The 27,897-nt window shown below is 37.5% G+C and overlaps 3 protein-coding genes across 4 annotated transcripts; 2 read left to right on the top strand and 1 right to left on the bottom strand.

Moving 5' to 3' along the window:
- Positions 4,670-7,680, top strand: LOC18786754 (LOB domain-containing protein 19). Its single transcript, XM_007220813.2, has 2 exons — positions 4,670-5,359; positions 7,170-7,680. The coding sequence occupies exons 1-2, from the start codon at positions 5,030-5,032 to the stop codon at positions 7,536-7,538; spliced, it is 699 nt and encodes a 232-aa protein (XP_007220875.1). The 5' UTR covers positions 4,670-5,029; the 3' UTR covers positions 7,539-7,680.
- On the bottom strand, positions 12,908-15,695 carry LOC18786731. Its single transcript, XM_007220143.2, has one exon. The coding sequence runs from the start codon at positions 15,156-15,158 to the stop codon at positions 13,239-13,241; it is 1,920 nt and encodes a 639-aa protein (XP_007220205.2). The 5' UTR covers positions 15,159-15,695; the 3' UTR covers positions 12,908-13,238.
- Positions 21,589-27,277, top strand: LOC18786258 (65-kDa microtubule-associated protein 4). Of its 2 annotated transcripts, none has more exons than XM_020556495.1 (13): positions 21,589-21,709; positions 22,548-22,640; positions 22,796-22,993; positions 23,109-23,363; positions 23,762-23,971; positions 24,080-24,235; positions 24,371-24,530; positions 24,771-24,922; positions 25,249-25,336; positions 25,686-25,759; positions 25,880-25,954; positions 26,055-26,295; positions 26,517-27,277. In XM_020556495.1, exons 2-13 carry the CDS (start codon positions 22,566-22,568, stop codon positions 26,987-26,989), a joined length of 2,157 nt encoding a protein of 718 aa, XP_020412084.1. In that variant the 5' UTR covers positions 21,589-21,709; positions 22,548-22,565; the 3' UTR covers positions 26,990-27,277. The 2 variants fall into 2 exon arrangements, with proteins under 2 accessions (XP_020412084.1, XP_020412083.1); XM_020556494.1 differs by having other exon boundaries at positions 21,589-21,714.

Below are 27,897 nucleotides of genomic sequence, written 5' to 3'. Positions count from 1 at the left end.
TTTCCTTATGGGATCGGGGATGTGGAATTGTTTTCACAAATGTGTCCACCTCGGGTATATGCCATCAGCTAGATATACCCGGTCTGGTAGATGGTATGTTAATTTCATATGTGATATTTGGGGCTTCACCTCTCAAAACATCATTGAACACCGGGGATTGACCTAGGACATTCAAATCGTTTTGAGATCCGGCAACTCCGAAGAAGGCGTGCCAAACCCATGTATCAAAACCAGCAACTGCTTCCAGGCTGATACTTTTCTGCCTTTTTCTATTTCCGTAGTCCCCTTGCCAAGCAGTTGGACAATTTTTCCACTGCCAGTGCATGCAGTCAATGCTACCAATCATGCCAGGGAATCCTCGAGACTCAGCTTTTTGGAGAAGCCTTTGCAGGTCCCTGGGCGTAGGTTTGCGGAGGTAGTCTCTGGTGTACAGAGTTTCCACTGCATCACAAAATCGCACCAAGCTCTCCAAAATAGTGGACTTCCCCATCCGAGCAATCTCATCCACCTGATCAGCAGATGACCCATACGCCAACATTCGTATCACAGCTGTGAACTTCTGCTCTGGAAGAAGTCCCAAATTTCCAGCACAATTTCTCTTTTGAACAAAATATTCATCATAATTGCAAATATCATGCATGATTTTATTGAACAAATGGGGTTGCATTCTATATCTCCCTCGAAAATGAACATCAGAGTACAGAGATTGTGGGATAAAATAATCTTCCATAAGATTCTTACCCCGGGAATGTCTATGTCTGTCCACATTTGGGCGACGGCCTTCTCGTGAACCACGGCGAGCCTGCTTTTCTTCCTCCAGCAAAGCAACTGCTATGCCAAGTTGCTCATCTAGTTCTCTCTGCGCCCTTTTGCTTGCAGCTCGTCTACGCATTCTTTCTCTAGTTTTTTTTTACATGTTGCATTGCCAATATTTTAAAAATTCTCTTGCATTTCCATTTCATTTTTTTTTATAGATTATACAAGCACAAATGTGGTTTGGTGCTACTGGCCAAGGGAAAAAAAGTTTCAACCATACCCATTGTTGGGAGGTGGTGAAGACTTGTAAGAGATTTCAAATTATTCCAACCGGTCCGACGGTAGTCTTGAACGAGACTCCACTTCGTGAGACTCCGGCATCGGATTCACCTATGGATTCCCCGATGAATCTAGACTCACCAATTGAAAATGAGCCAAGGCCTATTGGGAGGAAGGCGGCGAAGGCGAAGAGAGGGAGTAATTCTAGCAAGAATGCATCTCAATTTTTGGAGGAACTTTCAAAGCACCAAGCCATGAGAATTGAAATGGACTTGAAACAACAAGAGCACGATATGGCTATTCAAGTAGAATATGCAAAAGAAAGGGAGTATGTGCGCAAAGAAAGGGAGTATGTACGCGAATAAAACATTGAAAAAAAAGATCGGGAAACCATGGCCATGGATACAAGCCATATGTCCCCTGAAACTAAACAATATTGGAAGCTAGAACGAAGGGATATTATGAGACAAAGACTTTTTCGTGACGATGGACCTAGCAATACGGATTGGTTAAATGATGGAAACCATTAAACTAGTTTGTTTGCCTTTCATGTCTTAGTTTACTTGCCTTTGATTTCATTGTATTTTTTGTTTTCTTTAATTCATGTACCTTTGATTTCATTGTATTTTGTTTTCTTTAATTCATGTATCTTTCATTTCATTGTATTTTTTGTTTTGTTTAATTCATGTATTTTATTTTATTATTAGTTGTATTGCTTTTCTTTTAGTCAATAAAGAAAATATTCAACAAAAATCCTTTTTATTCAAAACATTCCATACATAAAAAACAAACCATAACCAAAGCATGAAAAATAAACAACCCACAACCAAAGCATAAAACATAAACAACCCACAACCAAAGCATAAAACATAAACAACCACTCACAACAAAAAATAAACAACATACAACATAAACATAATAAAATAAAAACAACTTCTTCACTTCACTTTATTCACCTTCATTTCCTTCATTGCCTTTCACCGCCCATAAATGCTCCATCAAGTCAACTTGACGGTGTTCATGAATATACGACGATTGCATCTCCGTGTAGCGATCAATCATACGAGGCATGAAACTACCGTCTCTAACCAACGGTTCATGCTGCACTGCTTCTCCATTTGGCCCCACTGGTTTTTCATAAATTCGTGTTAGGGCCGTGTCCATGGGATTTGGTTCATACACGTCATCAGCATCGTAATCATATTCATCTTCCACAATCATGTTATGGAGGATGATACAAGTCATCATTATACTCCTAAGCACCTCCTCGTCAAATAGACGTGCCGCGCCCCTGATAATAGCCCACCGAGCTTGAAGGATACCGAAGCACCTCTCAACATCTTTTCTGTACCCCTCTTGATAGCGAGCAAAAAAATTTTCCTTATGGGATCGGGGATGTGGAATTGTTTTCACAAATGTTGTCCACCTCGGGTATATGCCATCAGCTAGATAATACCCGGTCTGGTAGATGGTATTGTTAATTTCATATGTGATATTTGGGGCTTCACCTCTCAAAACATCATTGAACACCGGGGATTGACCTAGGACATTCAAATCGTTTTGAGATCCGGCAACTCCGAAGAAGGCGTGCCAAACCCATGTATCAAAACCAGCAACTGCTTCCAGGCTGATACTTTTCTGCCTTTTTCTATTTCCGTAGTCCCCTTGCCAAGCAGTTGGACAATTTTTCCACTGCCAGTGCATGCAGTCAATGCTACCAATCATGCCAGGGAATCCTCGAGACTCAGCTTTTTGGAGAAGCCTTTGCAGGTCCCTGGGCGTAGGTTTGCGGAGGTAGTCTCTGGTGTACAGAGTTTCCACTGCATCACAAAATCGCACCAAGCTCTCCAAAATAGTGGACTTCCCCATCCGAGCAATCTCATCCACCTGATCAGCAGATGACCCATACGCCAACATTCGTATCACAGCTGTGAACTTCTGCTCTGGAAGAAGTCCCAAATTTCCAGCACAATTTCTCTTTTGAACAAAATATTCATCATAATTGCAAATATCATGCATGATTTTATTGAACAAATGGGGTTGCATTCTATATCTCCCTCGAAAATGAACATCAGAGTACAGAGATTGTGGGATAAAATAATCTTCCATAAGATTCTTACCCCGGGAATGTCTATGTCTGTCCACATTTGGGCGACGGCCTTCTCGTGAACCACGGCGAGCCTGCTTTTCTTCCTCCAGCAAAGCAACTGCTATGCCAAGTTGCTCATCTAGTTCTCTCTGCGCCCTTTTGCTTGCAGCTCGTCTACGCATTCTTTCTCTAGTTTCTCGCTCTTGCCTCTCCAAAACCTCTTCCATGTCTGCCATTGAGAATGGAGAATGAAATCTAAAATTTGAGAAATGGAAATGTAGAGAAGAACTGGTGTGGGAGGTATGAGCTGAACCTCTGAATTTATAGAAAAATGTACACAGATAGATATGACACGCGGCGCAATCTTAGAGGGTGAAAATCTTATCTGAAATTTGAAATTCAAATGAAATTTCAAATTTCAAACTTATCTGAAATTTGAATTCCGAAATGTATCTGAAATTTGACATTTTGAATTTATCTGAAATTTGAATTTTGAAATGTATCTGAAATTTGAAATTTATCTGAAATTTATCTGAAATTTGAAACCGAAAATCTTATCCGATATGAATAGTATTGACACGTAGGAACCCAAAAATCTTATCCGAAAATATTATCCAAATTAATTGTTTAAGTAAACAAAATTGTGAAAAAAACAAAAAAATGAATAGTAATTGCCATGGCAAGCCCCAACTGCTGGAAACACATTTTGATGGAGGGGGCTAGGGCAGCCACTATTCACGTGAATAGTGCCTGCCCTAAGGCTAATCTTGCCATGGCAAGAGTCAACTGGTGGAAGTGCTCTTATGCAAGTAGCTAAGCTGATACCTGTTAACCGCATGTTTTTGTTTGCTTAACGCAAACTACTCCACTTCTTTTCTGTTTTGACGTGATTTTAAAGTTTGAGCCACATATCAGCCTCTCTCTCTCTCTCTCTCTCTCTCTCTCTCTCTCTGACACATTAAAATAAACAGGAGAGAATTGAATATATGCCACTATGAATTGAATAAAAGCTTGTCTTATTCGTAGTATTACTTAAATTTAGGGCTGAAGTATGTCCGATTGCAAGTCATTTAAGCCAAGTTTGAAAAAATGGGAGCCTAGTAGTAATATCAACATACATATATATAAAATTCATGTTGTATAGGGAATATATATATACTAATTACGTCACGTATTCTAGACTACTCAAGTCATGTTAATAAATAATGTTAATAAACGAAACGAATTGTGATGTGTTATGTTATAGGTCTGGTCTGAATAGTATTCTTCAAAGATTATCCTTATAAAAAAAATCATTGAAATAAGAAATCAACTAATTACTTAATCATCGGCCTATTCTTTTTAGTACTAAATTACTTGTTCCTTTTTTTTATTCGATTACAATTCAATGACTACTCATTGGCCGAATTTTTTTGTTATGCAATGCATGTCTTAAAAAATAAATGATTATTATAGAGTGAGCCCAAAAGAGTGGTTTGTGCCGTACACATAGTATATGTATTTGAAAATTTCTGATATATTTTGTATTCGCATGTCTAATTACGATAACTTACAAAATTGAAGTGACAGTGGTGTTTGTTTTTTTCACTTGTCTGCATAGCAAAAGAGAAAATTTAACTGATGAAATAAAAAAGGAACAACCAGTCCCTTCTAGTGACCCACCAGCCACCACCAAAGCTTGCACAATTTATCATCAATAAAATAAATATAAAAACATATAACAATAATCCAACCCAACCTCTCTCTCTCTCTCTCCCTCTATCATCCTCCTTTATATATACTAAGCTCTCTCTCAGACCCCACAACAACTAATTAAACTGGCCTGAAAAGAAGAAGAAGAAGAAGAAGAAGAAACTAATATCTAGCTCTAGAGAGAGAGAGAGAGAGAGAGAGAGAGAGAGAGAGATGAGTGGATCATCAACAAATGGAAGCAACAACAATGGAGGAGGAGGAGGAGGTGGAGGAGGTGGAGGGCCTTGTGGTGCCTGCAAGTTTCTGAGGAGAAAATGCATAAAAGGGTGCATATTTGCTCCCTACTTCGACTCAGAGCAAGGCACGGCTCACTTTGCTGCGGTGCACAAAGTGTTTGGTGCAAGCAATGCCTCCAAGCTTCTCCTGCGCATACCACCCCACAAGAGGCTCGATGCTGTCGTCACCCTCTGCTATGAGGCTCTTGCTAGGGTTAGAGACCCTGTCTATGGCTGCGTTTCTCACATTTTCACCCTTCAACAGCAGGTCAAATCACCAGCTCCTCAAACCTTAATTAATTGATTCATGTTTCATTAATTTCTTTGGCCTTCTAAGCTCAAATTTGTTGACCATTTTATAAGATTAATTAATTGTGTGGAATCTTGAGCATGGGTCTCATGTGGGTCTCGAGTTTTTTTCTGTGAAAGTTTGGTTAGAGCTCAATTCTCACTGTTTCTTGAGATGAAATTGTTTGCTTGATCTCTTCATAGCCAGTGATATTATTGACACTCTAGATTCTAGCCACTCATTCAGGTAAGAATTTGCTCTTATTTGGAGCACATTTATTAATCGCCTCTCTAGCTTAACTCTCATGAAACGAACCAATTTTTATTAGAGAAAAAATCTTTAAAATGATCAGTAAATGTTGTACGAATAACAAATCTCGTGTCTCAAATGTAAGCGTGGTACCTATAGCTTTAGTACCCTTTGATCAATTAGTTGCAAATTGACAATTGCAAGCCACTGTCGAATCGAATTCATGGTAGTGGTGGATATTTGTACTAACATGCGCCTGGTGGGTATTTCCATCTACCTGTCATTTCTTTGACAAGTATCACTGTACATGTAATCTTAGACGTTTTTTCAAGGTTTACGATTTGTAGGACTAGATCAAGACTGCGTGTTCCACAAGTTTTAAAGTCTTTGTTGCAATTTTTTTGGTGATACATATGCAGTCCATGCTAGCAAACGTGGGCCTGATTTTCTTGGTTTCTGGGTCTAATCACTTGCAAATTATTAGAGCTAGATGGGAGGGTTCGAACTGTCAAAATTACTTGGTCTTTCTTTTCCAATACGAAGTTTGTGAAAATTATGCTAAAGCTTGGAGTTTCTATTTTGTTTCACCTTCTTTTTTTTTCTCATGAGAGAGAGAGAGAGAGAGAGAGAGAGAGAGAGAGAGAGAGGGGTGGCGGCTGTGGTGTATTGGGTGGATGACTTTGGGGGTTCTTGTTGCTTGCCGGAGCTACCAAGCAAACATATTTAGTAATTCGAGAAATATTTAATACACCTCGTTTTGACTTTCTTAACCATGCATTCTCATATTATTGGTATCCCAAAGAAAACATAGATTAATGTTAATCTCTATGCATTAATATCACCTATAGATGATTATTATTGTTTCTCATGCATGGATGATAAATTTTGGGCCCTACACCAAACCTTCTTCCTTTAATCACAAGGAATGGCTTGATGTAGATATATATATTTATGAACGCCATGTATTTTCTATTACTTTTTCATGTATTTTTCTTTGTTTATAATGACGTATGTACAGTAATAACATGCTGATGTTCGCATAGGAAAATAACTGTAGATATATATATATATATATATATATAATCTTTTGCTTTATTTGATGACAACCTGTTGCTTTTATGGTACTAAAATCTTATTCATCATGTGTAAAATAATTAATTATACGGTATGTATGGTGCATACACAAAATGTTTTAGAATATATATGATCACATTTCCAGTTTCCACACGTCAAAGCCATAAGTTGGAAAGATATTTAGCTTTTGAGTTCGGTAGAATTCCATAAGCCTCTGTGTTAGGTAGGTTGACTACATGAAAGTGTTGCTCCAAATGCATATGCCTCTGTTGATTAAGATAGAAGATATATATCAAACTAGTCCACGTATGTACATGTAAACCTTGCAATTTGACCTAGTTGTGTCTCTTGAACAGAAATTAAATTAAATATTAATTAATATTTTCACCTTATAACACTTTGACTACATCAATATTTACCAACAAGAAAAAAGAAAAAGTGAATTAAATCATCTTATGGTTTGCAGGTAGTGAATTTGCAGGCAGAGTTAGCCTATGTTCAGGCCCGCCTTGCAACCTTGCAGCGCGCGCCGCCTCCACTGCCGCTGCCTCAACTCGAATGCCCTCCTCCACCCAGAAGCCTTCACTATTCCTCGTCCCATATCAATGTGACATCACCTCCATGCTCAGAGTTTGTGCCAACTTCCAACTTGTTGACGCATTTTGATCCTCTACAAACAGTGCCACACACTGCAGAAATGACAAGTCTTTTCAACTCATTGGATCAAGAACTTATTGATGGGGAAGATCTTCAGGCATTAGCTCGAGAGTTCGTGTGTCGATACTTGCCAGGAGTGAGGTTGAACAAGCCTTCGACTTCTCATCAAAACTTCTAACTCTTGTCAACTGGTCACATCTGATCAATTTTCTTGCCGTACGTTATGGCTTTTGCAAGCAAAGATTTTGTTGCTTCTCAAGTTAATCAAAATTGTACCTTTTTTAGATTTAAAAATGCCGGCCCACATTGCTTGTTCTATAGCTTTCTTGCAACAAACAAACCCTGCATGGTTTTTTTTTTTTTTGGTTGTGTTTAAACCAAAATTTCATTACAAAGTAGCTAGAAAAAAATTGCTAAGGAAAAGCATGAGGGCTAGAATGAGGAGGGTCCAAAATAGCCGTCCGATCACATACAGATTTATTATTCAACTGTTAGATTGAATCCTTCATTGTAATCACTCAACATAATCCCTCGTTAACCAAAAAACATGCGAGAGGCTCAATAACTAGGCCTGGCTTTATAAATCTCCAAAGAAGTATACTTATTAGGCCCATTCTCAATAAAAATTAAAAATAAATACTTAATAGGCCCACCCGAACTCAAGCACAAAGAATTGGAACCCACCATTGCAGCCATAGCCACCTATAAAAAACAATGCCATGGAGCTAAAGACTTATATTTGCATATTTAAATATGGTTTTCATCTAATTAATCATCTTAATCTGTAATCTGGCGGCATAATGTATGAGACGAGGACAGTAGTTTGCCGAAGCCCATGTTTTCTGGGAGGGAGGGAGGGACCCATGACAAAAGTATATATCTTAGTCTTTTTTTTTTTTCTCATATATATAATAAAAAAATTAAATCAATAAATTACTCTAATTAGCTGTACCTTAATTATTTACCAAAATAATGGAATAAACAAAATAGAAATAAGCTATTGATAGCTCGTGGGTTGTGAAATTTGAGAGCCCATAAATTAAGTTTAGACCTGGGCCCGGTGATCACTTCTTTACGGTGGTGAAAATTTTAAGATCCATTTAGATGGAATTTAAAAAATAAAATAAAAATAGAGGCGATAATATATTGAGGAGAGTAACAACTTGTACAACCAAAGCATGAGACCAAGGTCAGGGGATTAGGAAGAAACATAAATATTATTGGATTGAATTTTGAGTGACTATATATATTATCTGTTTGTGAGTGCTTTTGAAAAGACTAAAAGCGTTTTATGACAATCAAAAGCTATTCTTATTCTTATAGTGTTTGACGGGAAAGTTTAGAAGTTCTTCTAGGTCATAGAAGCACTCCTAAGTGCTTTTTTAGGAAGTACTTCGATTTCTTATGAAAATTTCAACATATTTATAATAAAAGCGATTTTGCTAGAAGTGTTTATGAGAAGAAGTACTTCCTAGAGAAGTAACTCCAAATGAGAAGTATAGTTTGCTTACGTTGGATATGCAATTAATTGAGGGAAAATATAAGGTGTTAGTAAGTCCGAATGGAGAAATTCTAATGTGTAATCGTCACACTACTACGTGGTATTACTAATTCAGGTGGTATGAGTGAACAATGTATTTAAGTTCAATTTAGAATGACTAGATACAATATATTTAAGTTGGATATGAAATTAATTGATGTTAAAAACTCGTAGATTTGAATTTCCAAAATAAGCTTTAAATTGATTGGAAGAATCATAAATTTTTTAGATATACAATGTATATAAGTTGAATTTGGAATTAACAGATACAATATATCTATGTTGGATATGAAATTAATTGATGTTAAAAACTCTTAGATTTAAATTTATAAAATAAGCTTTAAATTAATTGGAAGAATCATAAAATATTAGATATACAATGCATTAAAATTGAAATTGGAATGACTAGATACAATATATCTAAGTTGTATATGAAATGAATTGCTCTTAAAAACTCATATTTGAATTTCCAAAATAAGGTAAAAAGTTGGATATGAAATTAGTTGCTGTTAAAAACTCATAGATTTGAATTTCCAAAATAAGCTTTACCTTATTGGAGAATAATAAAAATATGAGAAATAATGTATTTCAGTTGAATTTGGGATGACTAGATAATCTATGTTTGGATATGATATTAATTGTTGTTAAAATTTCAACACCCATTTGGACAAAATAACATAAAAGTATGAATTTGAATTCCAAAAAATGTTTGCATTAATTGGAGGAATGACAAAAATATTAGATACTAAGTGTTTCACTTGAACTTGAGATGACTGGATACAATATCTAAAGTTGGATATGAAATTGCAGATATGAGCTTAGCCAAGTTAGCTAGAGTAAATACGCTCATCATTCTGCACCCAAATTTGAATATTTTTTCTCGTAATTTAAATTAGATTAAAGTAGAATATTAATTTGAGGTGTGTAGGCAGGTAATAACCGACCAAAAAAGAAAGCAAGATAATTCCGGGATCATGCATGCACTTGCCAACAAACAGCACCTAGTATTTTCTCTGGCCAGAAAATTACATAACAACCCTTTTTATTTTCAAAATAATCCTGCTAGAACCCTGCAGCTCAACTATAAAAATAACCTAAACATCAAGCATTCCGCCATCTCCAGTTCTAATTCATTTCTGGTTAAATGTTTGGGTTTTCTCTGTAAGAGAGATAGAGAGATGATGGTGGTATTTCATCAGCGCTCTGAAGGCCAAGATGAAGGGGAAAATGATGAAGGCCCAGATGAAGGGGAAAACGATGCTAGAACTGTAGAGTCTAGCATGGACTTGACATTATCGAATTAGTGATTCACCAGAATAGGGAGAACAGAACCATAAGCAGAAGGAATCACATCCATGGGGATTGATTTAGCTGGCACACATGTTAGCCGCAAATTGGTCCCTGTGAACTGGGTTTCTTCTGGTTTCTTGAGATCATGCTACATGCTACCACTTCAGAATTGGCAAAATATGAAACCAAAGAAAGTGGTGGAAAGCTTTGACGAAGCATTGGAAGAAGTTGTAGCTGGTTTCAGGACCGTGTTTCACCAAACTTTGGATCTCAGATAGGTCTTTATGACTCTCAAGAGAAGCATATGTTTTGATTCTCCCTTCGAGTTTCTTCGTACTTGCTTACGAGTCAAGCTACGAGCAAGCTACGAGTCAAGCTGCTCCAAATGCTTAAAAGGGTTATGTATTGGGATGAATAGAATTCATTGACTTAGTTTCGGGTTATGTATTGGGATGGATAGAATCTATGTACTTGGTTTTGGGTTTTGTTATATGGATTGTTGAGTTTTGGGTTATGTTGTAAACGAAATGATAAATAAAAATGTGAGGTTTATTGATGACTAAAAAATTGAAATCCTCCTATTGAGCCATTAAAAGTGAGGCAAACCTCAAATGTTGACTATGAAGATCGAATCAGAGTGTCAAATCCACAGAAACAGGAATTTACCTTCGCATATATCTCTTCATACCAACTAGAATTCAACCTGCTTTGAAGTCAAGGCCACCATGTATAAAAATCACACACTTAGTCCTGCATCCAAGACTAAATAAAATGTTGGCAACATAAACTCAAAGTCATCGTCAGTCAAACCCCAAAAAGGGCCAAAACCATCAAACCCAGCTGTCTTCGTCGATGACAAGACATCAATTAGATTATAAATCCATGCCAATCTTTAAATTGATATGATTGTCAAGATGCTTCTAGGGTTCACAATCCATCAACAGTCAGATTTGACAAACGCCAATTCACAATTCATTAACAGTCAGATTTGACATACGCAAGTAAACCGCTTCATCGACAGTCAAATTTGAAACAAAAGTCAGATTTGACACACGCTGGTTCTCAATTCATCAACAGTCAGATTTGACATACGCAAGTAAACCGCTTCATTGACAGTCAAATTTGACACACGATAAACTGCTGCATCGACAGACAAATTTGAAACGCATGAATGGACGACTGAGCTAGCAAAAGTTACGCATAAAAGCAGGTTCTACCTGGACTGTCAATGCCCTATACAAAATACATTACCAAAATAAAAAGGTTTTGCAGAGCTCTGTTCAACCGTTACAACCTTTAGCATGTTTGCATACGCGGTGGCCCAAATCAATACACAAAGAAAGATATATTTCAAAACGCATGAAGTTGCAGAGCTCATCCCATGTGCACCCTAATATTTAATTACCATTAGTAACATACCTTCACCTTTCTTTAACCTGCTCACTGAAAATTTTGCTAAAAACAAGGTATTCAAAGTTCCTCCAAGAAAACCGTTGTTGACCAAATAAATAAATATTTATAGAAAGGACAATGATGGCAGCATAGTCCCAGTCCAGTCCAGTCCAGACCAGTCCACTCAAATTGTGGCAAAATTTCTGGTAGCAAATGAAATCACCTGCCATTCAACATGCCCAGAAAAACAGAGAAGTGTTGCCCTAACCAAATAAAAACTTACTGGTAAACCCAGAACAGCTAACCTGTTACTCTAGATATTCATGTATGATGATTTTAATAGTCAGAGTTTCATCTTTCTATAGATGCCAAGCCACAAAGGCGAACTCATTCTGGTTGCCAACATGTTATCTATGTAACTTGGCAGAGCATGTATAGCCAATCCCACATTCTAATTTCTAACACAGGACAAAAAGGAAAGATAATAACCAAATATGGAACCTACAAGAAGTGATAAACATACCTATTTGCATAGGAACTCAATATTTGCACTATAAATCTCAAGGATCATAGCTAGGACAAAAGCCTCTCTTCATAAGCAGCTATCACTTAACTCTCTCGAAGACCAACATCTTCAAATCCTCATATACTAGCAAACCATAGAACAGAGGCAGATAAGGAATGCATGGAATGTCACTGTATAACCAATTCGCAAACAAAAGGCGGGGCAAGAAAATTCAAGTTCTCTCTTACCAATCGTAGCAAGATTTTCATGTATGATTTGTCTATTTGAGAATAGGTAACCTGGTAGATTCACTAAATTTCCCATTTCCTATATGGAGGCACAGTGGACCATCAGAAACTGAGGGCCATCATCCATGGGGCAATTAGCAGATACAGATATGTGATGCATACAAAGGGAGTAATAAAAAGGTATGTATGTAAATACCTGACAAAATCAGCAAACAAAAAGAACACCATTTAAATGATCAAGAACCATGCAGAACCACTTTCCAGCACTAAACAAGTTCCAGAATATATTCAAACCATTCCACAAAATAAATGAAATTTCGGATTGAAAACCACAAAGTTGCAAAATTATCAGTATACTTGATACATCACAGAAGGGAGCACCTATATCTTCCATACAATTTGATACAAGGAAATTACAGCCGTATAACCTTCATAATAAATCACACAAATTAGCAAACTTGCACAAAGTGAGAGTGTTTAAATGCGTGGAACATACAGGTGCAGTATGTAGAGTTCTTTCAGAATTTAGGGGACTACAAAGAAGCACTAAAAAAGAGAAAGCCAAGGCACACTGCAAAAAGCAAAAAATCCTATAACAGAAGTTGAAAAACGATTACACAGGGTATAGAGAAATTTCAACAAAAGCCGATATGCATTGTAAAAACGAACCAATCTGAAAATTCTGAATGCCCAGAACATGGTTAACAAATAGTTCTGAATAAGTTATGTGCAGAGAAGCCCAATTGGCTATACTTTACAAGCAACACAAGGTAAAGGAACCTACAAGTCTGTTTGAGGCTCCAATCTTCTGTATACATACATGTACAACCCACTTCCGGCTTGAGAAAGGGACAATATACACCCATAACTATGTTAGAAAGGCTTAACCAGCTCTTCAAGAGACTAAACAATCTCCCCGTTCCTGAATGCACTATCCCCACAATCTGCACCTGGGTCCAATCCACAAGGAGAATCAAACCATTTAGAACTCCCTTGATAGAAGCTATCAACCTGAATACCAACAAGACCTACATCTCCTGCTATACCCTCATCATGTCTTAAGGACTTGGTTAGTTTAGTATCCTCGCAATTAAGGATGCTCTTCTCATCAAAGTCACTGCATCTCAACCACTTTTCTGGCTTGCAAGGGTCACCTATCAGATCCTTCGGACTCCTACAGTCTGCCCTCAGCTGTTCCCAGGGGACAGCATCCCCAAGAGTTCGCCCAAAACTGTCTTCATCATCCTCGATCAAATCAGCGTCCTTGCCATCTCCATATAAACGTTCGTGATGGTGATCACTCCAATGTGCCAAATCATTATCCCCAACCAAAATATCATCTGCAAGCGTCTTGTCCGGTAGCAAATCCATTGGCTTCGAACTCTCCTCTCCTATTTGTCTAACTTTATTCACAAGATCAAACAAATCCCGAGACACTGAACCCAAAAGCTCTTGCGGCAATTTCACAATTTTCTCTTCCAACTGCCCAACTTCAGCTCTCAATTCCTGCACCTGCTGCAAAACCAAAAACTGCATGTCCCCTTCGTCCTTCCCCAACAGCCCAAACCCATCATTGTCCAATTCCTCACTCACACCGTACACAGTATCCTGATCCATCAAAAGCCCACCTTTGTGCCCCACAACTCGATGCATAATCCTTGCATTCCCATCCAACGGACCTGGCTCATGCCCAGAATGCACAGCATACAGCTTAAACACCGCCATCCCCTCTTCCTGATACACAAAAGTCTTGTCCTTCTCATTGTAATTCGCAATTGGAACAATGGCCCTAATTCGAAACCCGCAGCCACACCTTTTAGAAGCATAGGGCTCCCTCTTCAAAATCTTCGACTTCTTAGCTGCAGGCTCCCCTGCCCTATGACAAGCATAGTCCTTAACCTCAGCCATAAAGGGCTTGTACCTAATATACTTCTGCCTTATACACAACACCACCTTATGCTTAGCAGCCAATTGCTGAAGCCTAGTGGGCACCTCTTTAGCAGGCACATCAAAGGACTCAGTATACTCAAAACGCCGCCTTTTGCTCCTCCCGGAGAGGCCTGAATTCTCCGAGGAGCACACAGGGCAAGCAGCAACACAAACCCTAATGTAACTCTCAGGAATGCCATAAAACTTAGCACCTACAGTCCAAACCTGCTTAATCCTATCAATGGTTTCCTTCAACGCCAAGTGTTTCAAGTCAGTGTCGCTATGAAAACTCATAACAATGTCCTGCCACTGATTAATGTGCGAAACAAATTGCTGGTTGTTGTTCTTGAAACACAAGAATTCGTTACCGTTTTGGTCGACATGGGCGGCGAGCTTGTCCTGGATGCGCTTCCATGCGGTGACGTAAGCGGTGTCCTCGTTGCGGTCCTTCCAGACGACCCGCCAGGACTTGAGAACGGGTCGGGGCGTGGCGGCCCGGATCTCGGCCGGGTTGGCGAGGCGGCCCTCGAGAAGGCACTTGATCATGAGGGAATGGGACTCCGGGTTGAAGGTGTAGAACTGGGTCGAGATGTGGGGCTCCGGGGAGATGTAAAAGGGTTGGGATTTCGGGTCGGAATTGGGGTCGGGGCGGTTGGGGTTAGGGTTTGGGACGTCGTCGTTTTCGTCGGAGGAGTGAGAAGGGGAGGAGGAGGATGAGCGGAAGAGGTCGATTTCGGGGAGAGGGGGGAAGACGGGGTCGTCGAGGACGACGTCGTCGGGGTTGAGGGAAATCGACGGCGGAGATTGCATGATCTGGGAAGGTGGTGGCCCCAGATCATGGTGGTGGTGATGGAAATGATGGTGGAAGAGATCTTCTGTCTTGTGAGGATTCATGGGATTGATTATTGAAGAAGAAGAAGAGGACAATACTATTTTACTCTCTCCTCCTCTCTAATGTTTTTTTGCTTCCTCTGTTTTTCTTTTTTTCTTTTGAAAGGTTTTGTTGTTGTTGATTTTGGTGTTGTTTTGGGTTGTTTTTCTCTTTCCTGACAAATTTGGGGGCACAGAGGGGTTTGTCTCCTCAAAGTCTCATCCCCAGGACCCCTCTATATGCCTCTCTCTCTCTCTCTCTCTCTCTCTCTCTCTCTCTCTCTCCTACTTTTTCGTCTTTTTTTTTTCCTTTTTTTAAATTTAAATTTTTGGGTTCTTTTTAAAGTTTAAATATTTATTACGTTGATTGGTTTGTCTTTCTCTGTGTTGTTGAATTGTTTTTTTCTTAAATTCTTCAGAGTAGTTTCAGTGTTTGAAGGCTTTTTTGGTTCTTGATTTTAGTAAACCGACTTCACACACCAAGAGACAAACAAAACAAGGATTGAGCTACAACGCAAGCAAGATAAGAGAGAGGGAAAATGTTGGTCCCTCTTAGCTTAGCATTGTGAAAGCTTAAGGGGTTTCTTCTGCAATGGTTGCTTTGATCCTTTACTCATTATGTGTCATGTTGATATGAAGACTTAGGACAACGACTTTGTGCAACTCGAAGTAATACAAAATGATAAGTGACTAATGTATTCAAACCAAATTTCTTCAAAATCTTAATTTAATTGGCTCACAATGCGTATATCACGAATTCGTTTGTTTAAAGTTTTATGAGCTTGGGAATGGATATAAAATTGCATTCTCATGTTTGGTAAATGCAATACAATATCCAACTCATGGGTACGATGAACTTATCATGCTTACCTTGGGAAACTTTTTTCCCCCACTTGGGAAAACATTTAATGCAATTTTTTGGACTAACTTAACCATGTTATAATTTTTAAAGAGTGCTGTTATTTTCACCCTCGCTGTCCTATTTCCCCACCCATTTCTCACCCATCATGTAATTTTGAAAAATTCATTCACCAATATTCCTAAAATACCATTTAATTATTAATTGAAACACGAAGAGTTCATGAGGCTCCCTCCCCATAGCCAACAAACACCTGACATTCACCTAGCCCCTTCCCAATCTTTATAGAACTCTCTCAATTTTCCTTATAGCTACAAGGCCACTTGCCCCAAGGTAGCGACAACACACAAAATTACGGATGGCAAATGGCAAGAGGAATGCAAAGGATCAAGTTGGGTTCACGAGGCCTGGGATGTATAGGCATGTCTGCCACTAACCTTGAATTTGCTTCTGTTCACCCGTTTTCGTGTTTACTCCTGAGGTGGAAGGGCGAAGTTCCCCACCGGCTTGGAGACCACTTGTTGGTCGACAAGTCAGCTTTCTTTGGTGTGTGAGCGTGCCACTGCTAGCAATGTAAATTCTAGCAGACTTCTTTTCAGAGTGGATAACTTGCGCCCCAAGTTACTGACTTCTAAAACAAATGATTGTGAATTTGGGTGAGGAATATCTCACAAGTAAGTTCTTTTCTTGCCTCAGACTTGTGAGGACTTTCATAATTTATTTCAGTATCAAATGGTTGTTCTGGCCAGAATAGACAATAATAAAGTGGACTGCTTTAGGCAGAACTGTCTTTTACAAAATTAAGAAGGGAGAAATCAACTCTAGAAAGACAAAAAGATGGCTGGAATCCCATTTCTGCCTGGGTAGAAACTTCTGATCCAGGCTGGACTGGGTATGTCTGTACTGGACTGTGCTGTTAACAATTTCAACTGCTTAGCTTCAGCTATAAATCGATACCAAAGTTCGATTTTGGCAGAGCTTTAATCTACTTCAAGTCTTGGGAGGCTTTTGAGCAGGCAGAACTGCAGCTTCTTCAGTTTGAAGGGACAGAAGTGGCTGTTCTCGAGGATTTAGCAAGCTGGAACTGTACTGTAAAATTTGTTGAGGTTTTCATATTTGTGAAAACTCAAACTATGTTTGTCTTGGCTTTTGCTGAACCAAATTTGTAACGAGAGGGATCTCGTTTTTCAGAAGACTTATTTTCTAAGTCTGAACTTTGGAATTCTGATGTAAAGCTGTTTTTCTCTTAGGATCCAAGTGAGCTTTTGGTTGTTTTCTTGTTTGTTTGTTTTTTTTTGATTGATTGATGAATTGAGTGTCCTTTGTTTCCTTGCCTACCTTCGTTTTTATAAGAGACCCTCTTGGGGAGGTGATTTTAATCCTAAAAAAAAATGGGCGGCAAAAGATCTCTCATAATGTAAAGTAAAGATTTTTGTCAATCATGGCAAATAGGCTCTGAGCAGTCACCTCCTAAAGCAGTCCATTCTCTGGTTTCTTGGGTGGCAGCCCTCTAATTCAACCAACGCCACCGTCTATGTGGGCTTTTTTATGGCGGTTTGGTTCTTTTTCTTTTGTATCTTCTGAACAGTTCCCTGTTTTCCGTTCTAATTCAGAAAGCGTGATTCGTGAATTCCTTAGAAGATGGTGTGTTGATTTGGAGCAAAATCTCGAACACAGATGGGTCTTTGATCTTCTGTTTGACAGTGTTTCAGAGATGTCCCTCTCATATTTTTAAACTTAGTTGGAATTGCTGACTTTTCAAGGTTGAGGCGATCACGTGGGTGTGTCTTTGATCCCTTGGGTTTGAACCTAACAAAAATTACGGGCTGATCTCTGAAGCCCATTTGAAAGTTTCCACGTTTGGGCTTTCTTTGGGCTGAGGTTTTGTTTTCAATATTTTTGGTGTGAAGCCCAATCTGTCTGGACCCTATTTTTGTTATTCTCAAGTCTTTGGGCTGGGCAGGTAATTTTATCATGGGCCTGTCTTTTGGACTTTGGCGTGCTAAATATGGGCCCAAACAGCTTCTAAATAATCGCCCTAAATTTTTATCCATTACCTTTGGCTCGTTTGGTTCATGGGAGGCTTGGGAATGAGAAATCAATTACTTTCTAATGTTTGATAAGTTCATGCATGGGAAATGGTTGCCTGACACATGGGAAAGTAAGGGGAAAGTGAAACCCTCCTTAACTCTCCTTCCCCATTGGGTTCTATTTTCCTTCCTCATGGGAAAGTTTGAGAAAATGAGCCAACATTAAATGCACATTTTTTATGACCATTTTGTCCTCAATAACAATTTAGAATTACAATATAGCATTAAATGCATAATTTTTTATATATGATTTCATGTGGATATAATTAGAAAATTAAACAAACTTTGGTTTACATTCCTATGCAAACCAAATATGTGAAAGGAAATAAAGTGGTATTTCCTTATTACTTTCCCAGCATTACCAAACATGTTAAATGAATCTTCCATTTCTCATCCCTTGAGAAAGACATGAGAAATTATTTTCCATCAAATCTTTTTCGCAAACCAAAAGGGGCATTTGGGTTTGTTTGGGATGTGAAATTGGATGAGTTTATGATGAACTGAATGGGGTTTTGTTCTGAATTTGGAGTTGTTCGTATTGTTGAATGGGATAAACTAATGATGAAGTGAATTTCAAGATTTTGTGAATTTAATACTTTGAATTGAAATAAGGGTGGCTCTGCTGTACAAGAAGGAAATAGAGAAAAAAGAAGAGGGAGAGAGGTGGGTCAGGGAAGGTGGCTGGGGTGAGAGAGGGAGAGAGGGGTTGTTGGACTACGAGATTTTTATTTTTGGTTTTAAAATTTAAAATTATTTTTAAAGAATTGGCAGGTTACGAGTTGAGGTTTTTTTTCTAGTCCTTAAAAATCATTTTATAAAGGGATAAATTTATCTTTAAAATTTTAAAGATAAGGTGGGTGGAGAAATATGACAGGGATGGAAATAACAGTACTCATTTTAAATACTATTTTTTACCGTTAAATGTTTTTAATATTAATAACTTTTAATAATAAAAAATCAAGGGTATTGTTGGAAAATTAAGGGCTCGTTTGGGAGTAATTCTAGATAGGCCATAATCACATTTGGGGAGAAGCATCTCCAATGTACTTCATATATAATCACTTTAAGTGATTTTATGGAGAAACACATGTAAATGATTATATAGAGAATCTTCTCCATATAAGTGATTATTGGCCTATCCAAAATCATTCCCAAACGAGCCTAAACAACTTTTCATTCCTAATACAAACCAAACATGGGAATGTGAGAAAATGACATTTCCTAGTCCTAACATTCCCAAACATGGGAATGAACATCCTCTATTCCCATCTCGTGAGATCAGACATGAGAATTTCATTCCCAAAAAGTTTAATTTGCGAACTAATTTCAATGTTGAAACAAGTATCAAGTTAGAATGACAATTACCCAAGCAATCCACCATTATTCCAATTCTAAAATGTCCTTCGTTCCCTCTCATTTGTTGTAATTTTATAAATTCCACTTTTTACCTAATTTGCACATAAAATTCCTAATTTTTAACAAGTAAAATTCAATCACAATCAAATCATGAAACAAATAGAATTTCAAATCCCTATTTAGGGTGAGTTTTAGCATACAAGTGCCAAAATCCCACATGTAGTGTTTGAAAAAAAAAAAAAACACAAATTAGATTTGAAGGTCACAAAAGCACAAATATGCAAAAAAAACATAAAATTTTGTTTATAATATACTTATAACAAGCACTTCACGTAGTAACACTCAAGTCAACTCAAATTTCAAAAACAAATATTCAAACAAAATTGAAGCAAATCTCAAATCATCCACCACACTCCAATCTAACAAATATATGCAACTCAAACTAAGGAAAAAAAATTCACTAGATCTACACACAATCAATAAAGATTCAATTATTGTATATTAATAATCCTCAATAAATCTAATTTAATGAAATCATTCATTGAAATACTGTATACAATTCGAAGTTTCGTACCTTTTCTTAGTGAGATCGAAGCTATGAGAGGGCGGAGAAAAAAATTCGGGAGTGAGAGATTCATAGATCTGAAAATCAGACGGTGATAAATTGAGAGAAAATCTAGAAAAGCCGAAAGGTCTACTCGTTTTGAAAGTGAGAAAAGGAAATACATATATATAGGAAAGGAAAACAAAATGATGAGCGATTAGGGTTTCTAGGGTATTTAGGTAATTTTCTTTAAACATTTCTTGCGAGAAAAATCTAGAGGACGAAGCACGTGCCCTTCCGTCCTCAAGTCACTTTGCCATTAGATTTTTTTCTTCTTCTTCCTATGTTTCTAAAGAAGCCAAATTGGCCACCGAATTGTAAATTGCGGTTAGTTTGGTTTTGTTATAAAATTTTATTTTTTGTGTGCTAAAACTTAACTAAGTCGCTCATATTGTTTTGTTTTCATCGGTTATTAATGATTTTTTATTCTATTATACATAAGCGATAGTTTATACTACTTTAAATTAATCTAATTTGTAAGGGAGATTTGCAATAAGGTGGCCTCATTGTCATGACCAACTAGCCTAACCCGCATCTGTGTTATTAATGATTGATGTCCTGGGATTGCAGTATGGATTGTATTATCAATATTTTCAATATTTAACAACACTCTTGGTATTAAATACAAAAATGGTTTTCGTTCCAAAAAGATATGAAAATGTTTAGGTTATGGGTCCATGGTATGTGGTATGGAGTTTGGTCGGAGAGTATTGAGTCTTAGTTTTGGCATCCCGACTCTTGTTCTCAAGTTTTTGGTTCGGTTATTAGTGTTAAATATTGGGTCTAGATTCGTTGTCTCATGTACCTGGTCTAGAGTTCGGGTGCTTGGTCTACGGTCATGATTCTCGAATCTCAAATCGAGCTTGGAGTTTATGACCCATGACCCATGTCTTGACTCTAAAGTCCGAGTTCCAAGTTTCACCAGAGTCACAAAATCGAGTGTTTGAATATTTTTAAAAACAACATTTTGAAATTTATCTACGTGTGCCTTTCAGTACAAGTCAAATTTTTTGGGACCAGTTATTAGAAAGACACAATATGGTACTAGATTTTCCATTACGAAATGAATAAAGTTTTGAAATAAAGAAATATAAATAGAAGCTATGATTTAAATTCGATGCAATTACGAGATAATTAAAGTAGTATTTTTTATTTCAACGTCGAAACAAATTTCAAGTTCGAGTGACTTTTTTCTTTTTCTTCATCTTCAATTAATAAATAAATAATAACTTGCAGCAAAGGCATGTAATAATTGTAAAATTTGAAATTCAAATATACTCCTTTTTGGGCCCAAATTTAGTTCCACGAATGCCATGCAATCCCCACTAATGAAGACAGCAGCAATACCATCAATCAAATGATCAAATCCACAACCTTTTAATCAGTCCCCCAACGCTCCTCTTCAATCAGTACATGCTCCGTTACGCCACGTCAGCCGGGACAACACGAAACGACGACGTCTAGAAACCAGACCCTACCATTTGCTTTTGCTCTTCCCAATATAACGCTCCGTTCCTTCCTTCTCTCGCACGCGAAACTCGCGCTCTCAGCCAAAAATTCAAGCGTTACACTCAGACGAACGCTTCACACTTGTTAGGGCTTCGCATTTGCATTTTCTTGGAGCCATTCTCAAATCTTATCTGACCGACTGGAAAGTTCCACAGCGGTAAGGTCCGTTTTCTTCCTTGTGCTCTGTTTGTTTCCCCAGAAAACTGGCTGGGAAAATGCATGACTTGTCAACACTCCACTCTCTCAAATTCAGTGCATTGACTTAATTTGTATTTTCGTTTCTTTTTTTGAAGCAAAAGTTGTAATTGGATTCTATGTATTTCTATTTTTGGTAGTTTCTCGGGAAACAAACAAAACATGGATGGAAAATTGTCACTCGTTCTTACTATTTGTCTTTGTGCTTGCTTATCTGTCAGTTGTGTTGACGTGTCATTTGAGTTTCTGGGCTTATTACATGTCATTTTATGCTTATCTGTTTATGCGCGCTGTTTTGAATTTTCATAAATTTTCAATTAAAAGTTATGATGTAATTGTAATTAGACGTGAAATGAAGATGTTATTTTTTGGTGTGTCAATGAAGATTGGTTGCTGAAGAAAAATGTATTGGTTACACAATGTGCCAAACTTAATTTTATCAAACGATTTACTCATAATTTCTATAATTTCAAGTGTCTGTAAGACCAAAGAAGATTGGAAACCAACTACATTGGATACTCACGAAGAAAACCGTCATTTGAACTAATCATGTAGGTTTTTGAATTTAGAGATCCGTCATTGAACCGATTAAATGGGATTGGATTGGATTGGATTCTGAACACCCTTGTCAAATGTTAATGTGTTTTTGGTCATTTGAAAGCTGCAAAAAGCACACTCAATAGGTCCTGTAATTTTATTTTGTATTTGTTTTCCGGATTTTTCTTCTTTTTATAACTGAAAGATTGATTAGAAACCTGTTAGTTTGGCTGTGAATTCTCATAATTTTTTGCCATTTACAGTGAGGTTGCTGCTTCACCATGTTCAATCAGCGTAGCAGTAATCAGTTTGTGCATTTGGAAACAAAGTTTGAGTTTTTGCTGCAGGAACTGCAGGTTTTCCTATATTCCCTTGATGATAATTTAATTATGAATAACATTTTATGCTTCTCTTTGTTTTTCAAGTTCAACTTTGTTAGACATTATTTGGTATTCAGGATGGTAGAATTTCTATTTTTGTGTTTTTCTTCACTTTGATATTTTGAAATCAGAAAATATGGGATGAAGTTGGAGTGCCTGATGTCGAAAGGGATACAATGATTCTAACGATCGAACAAGAGTGTATGGAGGTATTTAGGACCAAAGTTGATGACGCCAAAAAGTGTAAAGCTCTACTGCAGCAAGAAATTGCTAGTTATGAAGCAGAGCTTGTAGACATATGTTCTGCATTGGGTGAACAACCGCCACATGTAAGTCTTCTCTAGACTAAAGACATGATCCTGTGCATTTCTGCTCTCTTTTCTCTGTTTTGAAGAAGAAATTTGAGTTGGTTGGGGACCTTTACATCTTTTTTCTTGTCCACAGTTTGATCAAAATGCCAGGGGAAGTTTGAAGAAAAAGCTTGAAACCATTATCCCACAACTGGGGGACATGAAGATGCGGAAGGTTGAAAGAAGGGACGAATTCCTTGTTGTCTTAGATCAATTACAGAAAATCTCGATTCAAATATGCAGATTTACAGAGGATAGTCTGTACAAAATGGTGGTGGAAGAGACCGACTTGTCCTTGAAGAGGCTAGAAGAACTGCGTAGACAGTTGCTTGACTATCAAGATGAGAAGGTTTTGTTTCCTCGTTAAATTCTGTAACACATTTACTCTTCTTGTCACTACTGGTGAATCCATGCGTAGCTGGAAGTAGTTCTGCATTGCATTTTTGTTTATTGAATTATTTCATGAAAAAACCAGTGGTTATACTGAGATTTAGTAGTAATTCAGGGAAAGCTAGGTGAGGTGTACTGATGAAATATTTGAGGGAAACCAGTGTCTGAGTAATGATGAAGATTATAAAAAATAAGAGGCATTTTTCTATTGAGTTTTGTCTAGTGCAATCTATCACAACTTCCTTGATGATTTTGTGATGATAAACTCAGATGTGAAGTGATTGGATCTTTTTCCTCGGAATGAAGTTGCAGAGCCATTTGACTATTTTTTGTTTTGTTTATTCATATCACCTGCAGAGAAACCGTGTGAATCTGGTAATGGACCACCTGAACATACTAAACTCACTGTGCTTGGTTCTTGGTATGGATTTTAAGCACACAATTCATGAAATCCACCCCACCTTGGACGATTCTGAGGGAGAAAAAGATGTAACCAATAACACAGTAGATAGTTTGGCTAATTTGATACAAAGGCTGAGAAAGGTCAAGATACAGAGATGGCAGACAGTAAGTATGGCAGTAAGGCAGTTCTTGTATTTTTCGTTTTGCACAACCTTTATTTTTATTATCACTCTTACCTTCTGTTAGCCTTTCTAACCCTTGCATTTGTAATAGCTTCAAAATCATGCAAGTGCCCTTTTGGAGATGTGGAATCTGATGGATACACCCATAGAGCAGCAAACTAAATTTCAGAATGTAACTAGGCATATAGCTGCTTCAGAATCCGAAATCACTGAGCCTAACATGCTTTCTACAGACTTTCTAAATCATGTGAGTATGTCATTTTTAATTTAGAGCACTTTGAGCTGGAAATATTTTGTTTTGCATTTTCTATCTATTCTGTTGCAAAGTTCTTGTGGGGAGCCGAAATATGGTTGGCTAAATTTATGAACTTTCTTTCTGCAGGTTGAGGAAGAAGTGTCAAGGTTGCAGCAGCTCAAATCAAGTAAACTGAAAGAGATTTTTCAGAAAAAGAGGCTGGAACTAGAGGAGATATGCAGGCAGTCTCACATGGTCACAGAAACATTGAGTGCAATGGAATACTCAAATGAAGTTTTAGAGTCTGGTAATTTCTTTTCTTTTGTTATTACCCTTGATATTTCTGTTTATTTATCACTACGACAAATATTAGCAATGCCATCCTATTAACATTGAAGTACTACCTTATCAAAGTCATTTGGTAGCACACTGAATTATAAATTTCTGATGTCTAAGGAATGTCCTTTCTTGTGGAAGTCTTACGATTTGATTTATAAATCGCAGAAGAAAATTCAAAGACCTCTAATTAGCTTTTAGCGTTTTTCAGGAACTGTGGACCCTGCATGTCTGTTGGAGCAAATTGAGCTCCAAATCACAAGGGCTAAAGAGGAAGCTTTAAGCAGGAAAGAAATACTAGAAAAGTTTGAGAAGTGGTTGGGCGCATGTCAAGAAGAATGCTGGCTAGAGGAGTACAACAGGGTTGAACATTCTATTCTCTTTGGAACAATCTGTTTTTCCATCTACCATATTGAGATTGCCCTTTCTATTTTATTTATAAAAAAAAATATTTCCAGATTAATCAAAGAAATACTTTTTAATTTCACCATATATTTCCCATGAGGGGAATTCTTTAACAAGGAATAATGATGAAAGATTCGGGATAATGTAGTGCCTGTAAATGCATTAACTTGGCCTCTATCATGTATTGAGTTCTTGAACAAGGACAATGCTTATGGATAGATGGATGATGTAGCTCATTTTTTCCCCATCTCACATCATTACCCCAATGTATTGTGGGATTTCAGGATGATAATCGCTATAATGCAGGAAGAGGTGCCCATCTTACTTTGAAACGTGCAGAGAAAGCTCGTGCCCTGGTGAACAAAATTCCTGGTAAAAACTCGTTTCGATGACCTGTTGTAATTAGTTTGTGATTCATTTAAATTACAGTTTGGAGACAAGGAATGATGTATGTGTTTGAGTTGAAATCTTGTATGCCTTTCCAATTGTGTATCAAAATACCAGTTGTTTCATGGCACATGACCCACTCACATAGCAATATAGAGGGAAGGAGTGAGAATTTCTTACATGCAGCTATTAGTATTAAACTACTACCATGAACCAGGAAGGGTATGGCAGTGCAAGAGATACAATTATGTGTTATGGAAAATTAAAAAATTATACAATTTTTCACTTTGCTCTATTTTGTAACTTTCTTTGTTTTGAATTGTATGTGGAGCAGGACTGGTGGAAGCATTGACTTCAAAAACCACAGCTTGGGAAGGAGAAAGAGGACTTGAATTCTTATATGATGGTGTAAGCAATATCTACGTCAAACCTTGATTTGGTGAAGTTTTATCCAACCATATGTTGGTCGTATCCACATTTCTGTTGATTATCAAAATTGTTTTCCATGATATATGTTGCGTTGTGTAGGGCCGACTTTTATCAATGCTCACAGAGTACAGCACCCTAAGGCAGGAGAAAGAGCAAGAAAAGCAGAGACAGAGAGTATGAACCTTTCTCCTATTCCATGAGTCTTAATTATATATATATATATTTGAAAGCATGCTCCTCTCCAACCAGTTCTTATATTGCTTTTCTATCCTAGGATATGAAAAGATTTCAGGGGCAGGTGCTAGCAGAGCAAGAAGTACTTTATGGCTCAAAGCGTAGTCCATCCAAGAGTGGAAAGAAAGCTTCCAATAGAAAAATGTCCCTTGGTGGGGCATTAATTCAAAACCAAAATTTTGAAAAAGCTACTCCTCTTGTACGCCCTACTAAGAAGGGTAACTGTCTGAATCGAAGTAGCTCTCACCAGAGATACGGTGGAGTGGACGCTCTGTCCTCTGGTATTTTTCAACATTAGCTTCGAACTTTGAGCTGTTGTTTTCTTTTAATTTAAAAGAAGACTTGCACTATTCGTATTATATGAAAATGGTGTCTAAAATTGTGCAATGATTGGAAAATGTAGGTGCGACTGGTTTTTTGGATAGGTGTTTAAGTCATTTTTCTCAACTTATTCAACATCGTTGTATGCCTCAGTTTATGAGTCGTCATAAATTTAATGCAGGAAGGAGAATCTCAGAGATTTCTGGTCATTCAGTAAAGAAGCATCCATCCAGTGCTGGAAAGGCTCTTGAATTGGACTCGCCATTGATTCGGAAACCCCTCTCTCCTGTCTTATCTGAAGTGTCATCTAAGGTCAACATTGCAAATTTCCAAGAGGGTCAGAAGACACAACAGAAGACAAACATGCAAGCAGCACATCTTTTCAGTGAGATGCCAATCATGACACCTTCCAAGCCAGTATTCGTCGGTGATGAAGAGAATAGAACGCCAAAGACAACGCCAATTCCAGTGCCTCTCACTCCTAAAACAATGTCGGTTCAAATGCTGACAGCCACAACGCCAGCTACACCTTTCACTTCTGGTGCTTACAAGGTTGAGAAATCTGGTCAACCTGTTGAATACTCGTTTGAGGAGGTGAGAGCTGGTTTCATTCATGCTAAATCGTATTGTCACGATGCAAGTTTGACAAACTAGCAATTAGGTATGAACTCAGTAGTAAGTGAATAAACTCTATTGGTCTGCAATATGAAAAGAATTTGACACTATGTTTTGAAGGGTCCTGGAGGCATGTTTCCTTATAGAAAGGTGATGCCTTTGTATTTCATGCCTTATGATGGTTGAATAGAAAGTAGTTGAATTTCACCACATGCCCTTGTAGCCAAAATGCTCCATTTTTGCTACTTTTTTCAAGCAAGAACAAACTGTTGTTACGCACTTTGTATGGAAGGTGAGGAGAGAAATGAGAATAATTTCAATGTCCAATTCGACTAGGCTCAAAATAATATCCATGTTTCATAGAGAATCAAGTTTAACATGACACCTCGCAATTTGATTAGTTTCAAAAGAAATGATGTCTTGCGACCCTTTCATACATTATCATAGCTTATTGCCAAATAAGGGGCTCACTTTTTTTTACCTTACCATCATAGAGAATAATATGGAGGACATTTTAAACGGTAGAGGATGGTATGGCAGACACATGTACAAAGATCTCTATTTTCACCTCATCAATTCCATACCATTTTAACCACTGCTTATGAATTTACTAGTTGTATGTTGTTTTGTGTCCTTGGTATTAAATTTCTATATCGTTTTGTACCCGATTTGTTTGGTATTAAGTTTTCATAACCAATGCTTAAGAACGTACGAGTTGTTGGTTTGTTTTGTGCCCGATTCGTTTGGTATTAAGCTACCATATTATTTTAACAAACACTTAGGAATGTAGAGTTGTAGGTTCATTTGGTATCAAGTTTTCATACCATTCTTATGAACATACGAGTTGTAGGTTCATTTTGTACCTGAGTTGTTTGGTATTAAATTTTGATATCATTCTTATAAATGTACGAGTTGTAGGTTCATTTTGTATTTGAGTTGTTTGATAT

This window comes from Prunus persica, chromosome G2 (genome assembly GCF_000346465.2).
Source record: "Prunus persica cultivar Lovell chromosome G2, Prunus_persica_NCBIv2, whole genome shotgun sequence".
NCBI lineage: Eukaryota > Viridiplantae > Streptophyta > Magnoliopsida > Rosales > Rosaceae > Prunus > Prunus persica.
Note: the sequence above shows the minus strand (reverse complement) of the source record. Positions and strands in the feature narration are given on the sequence as shown.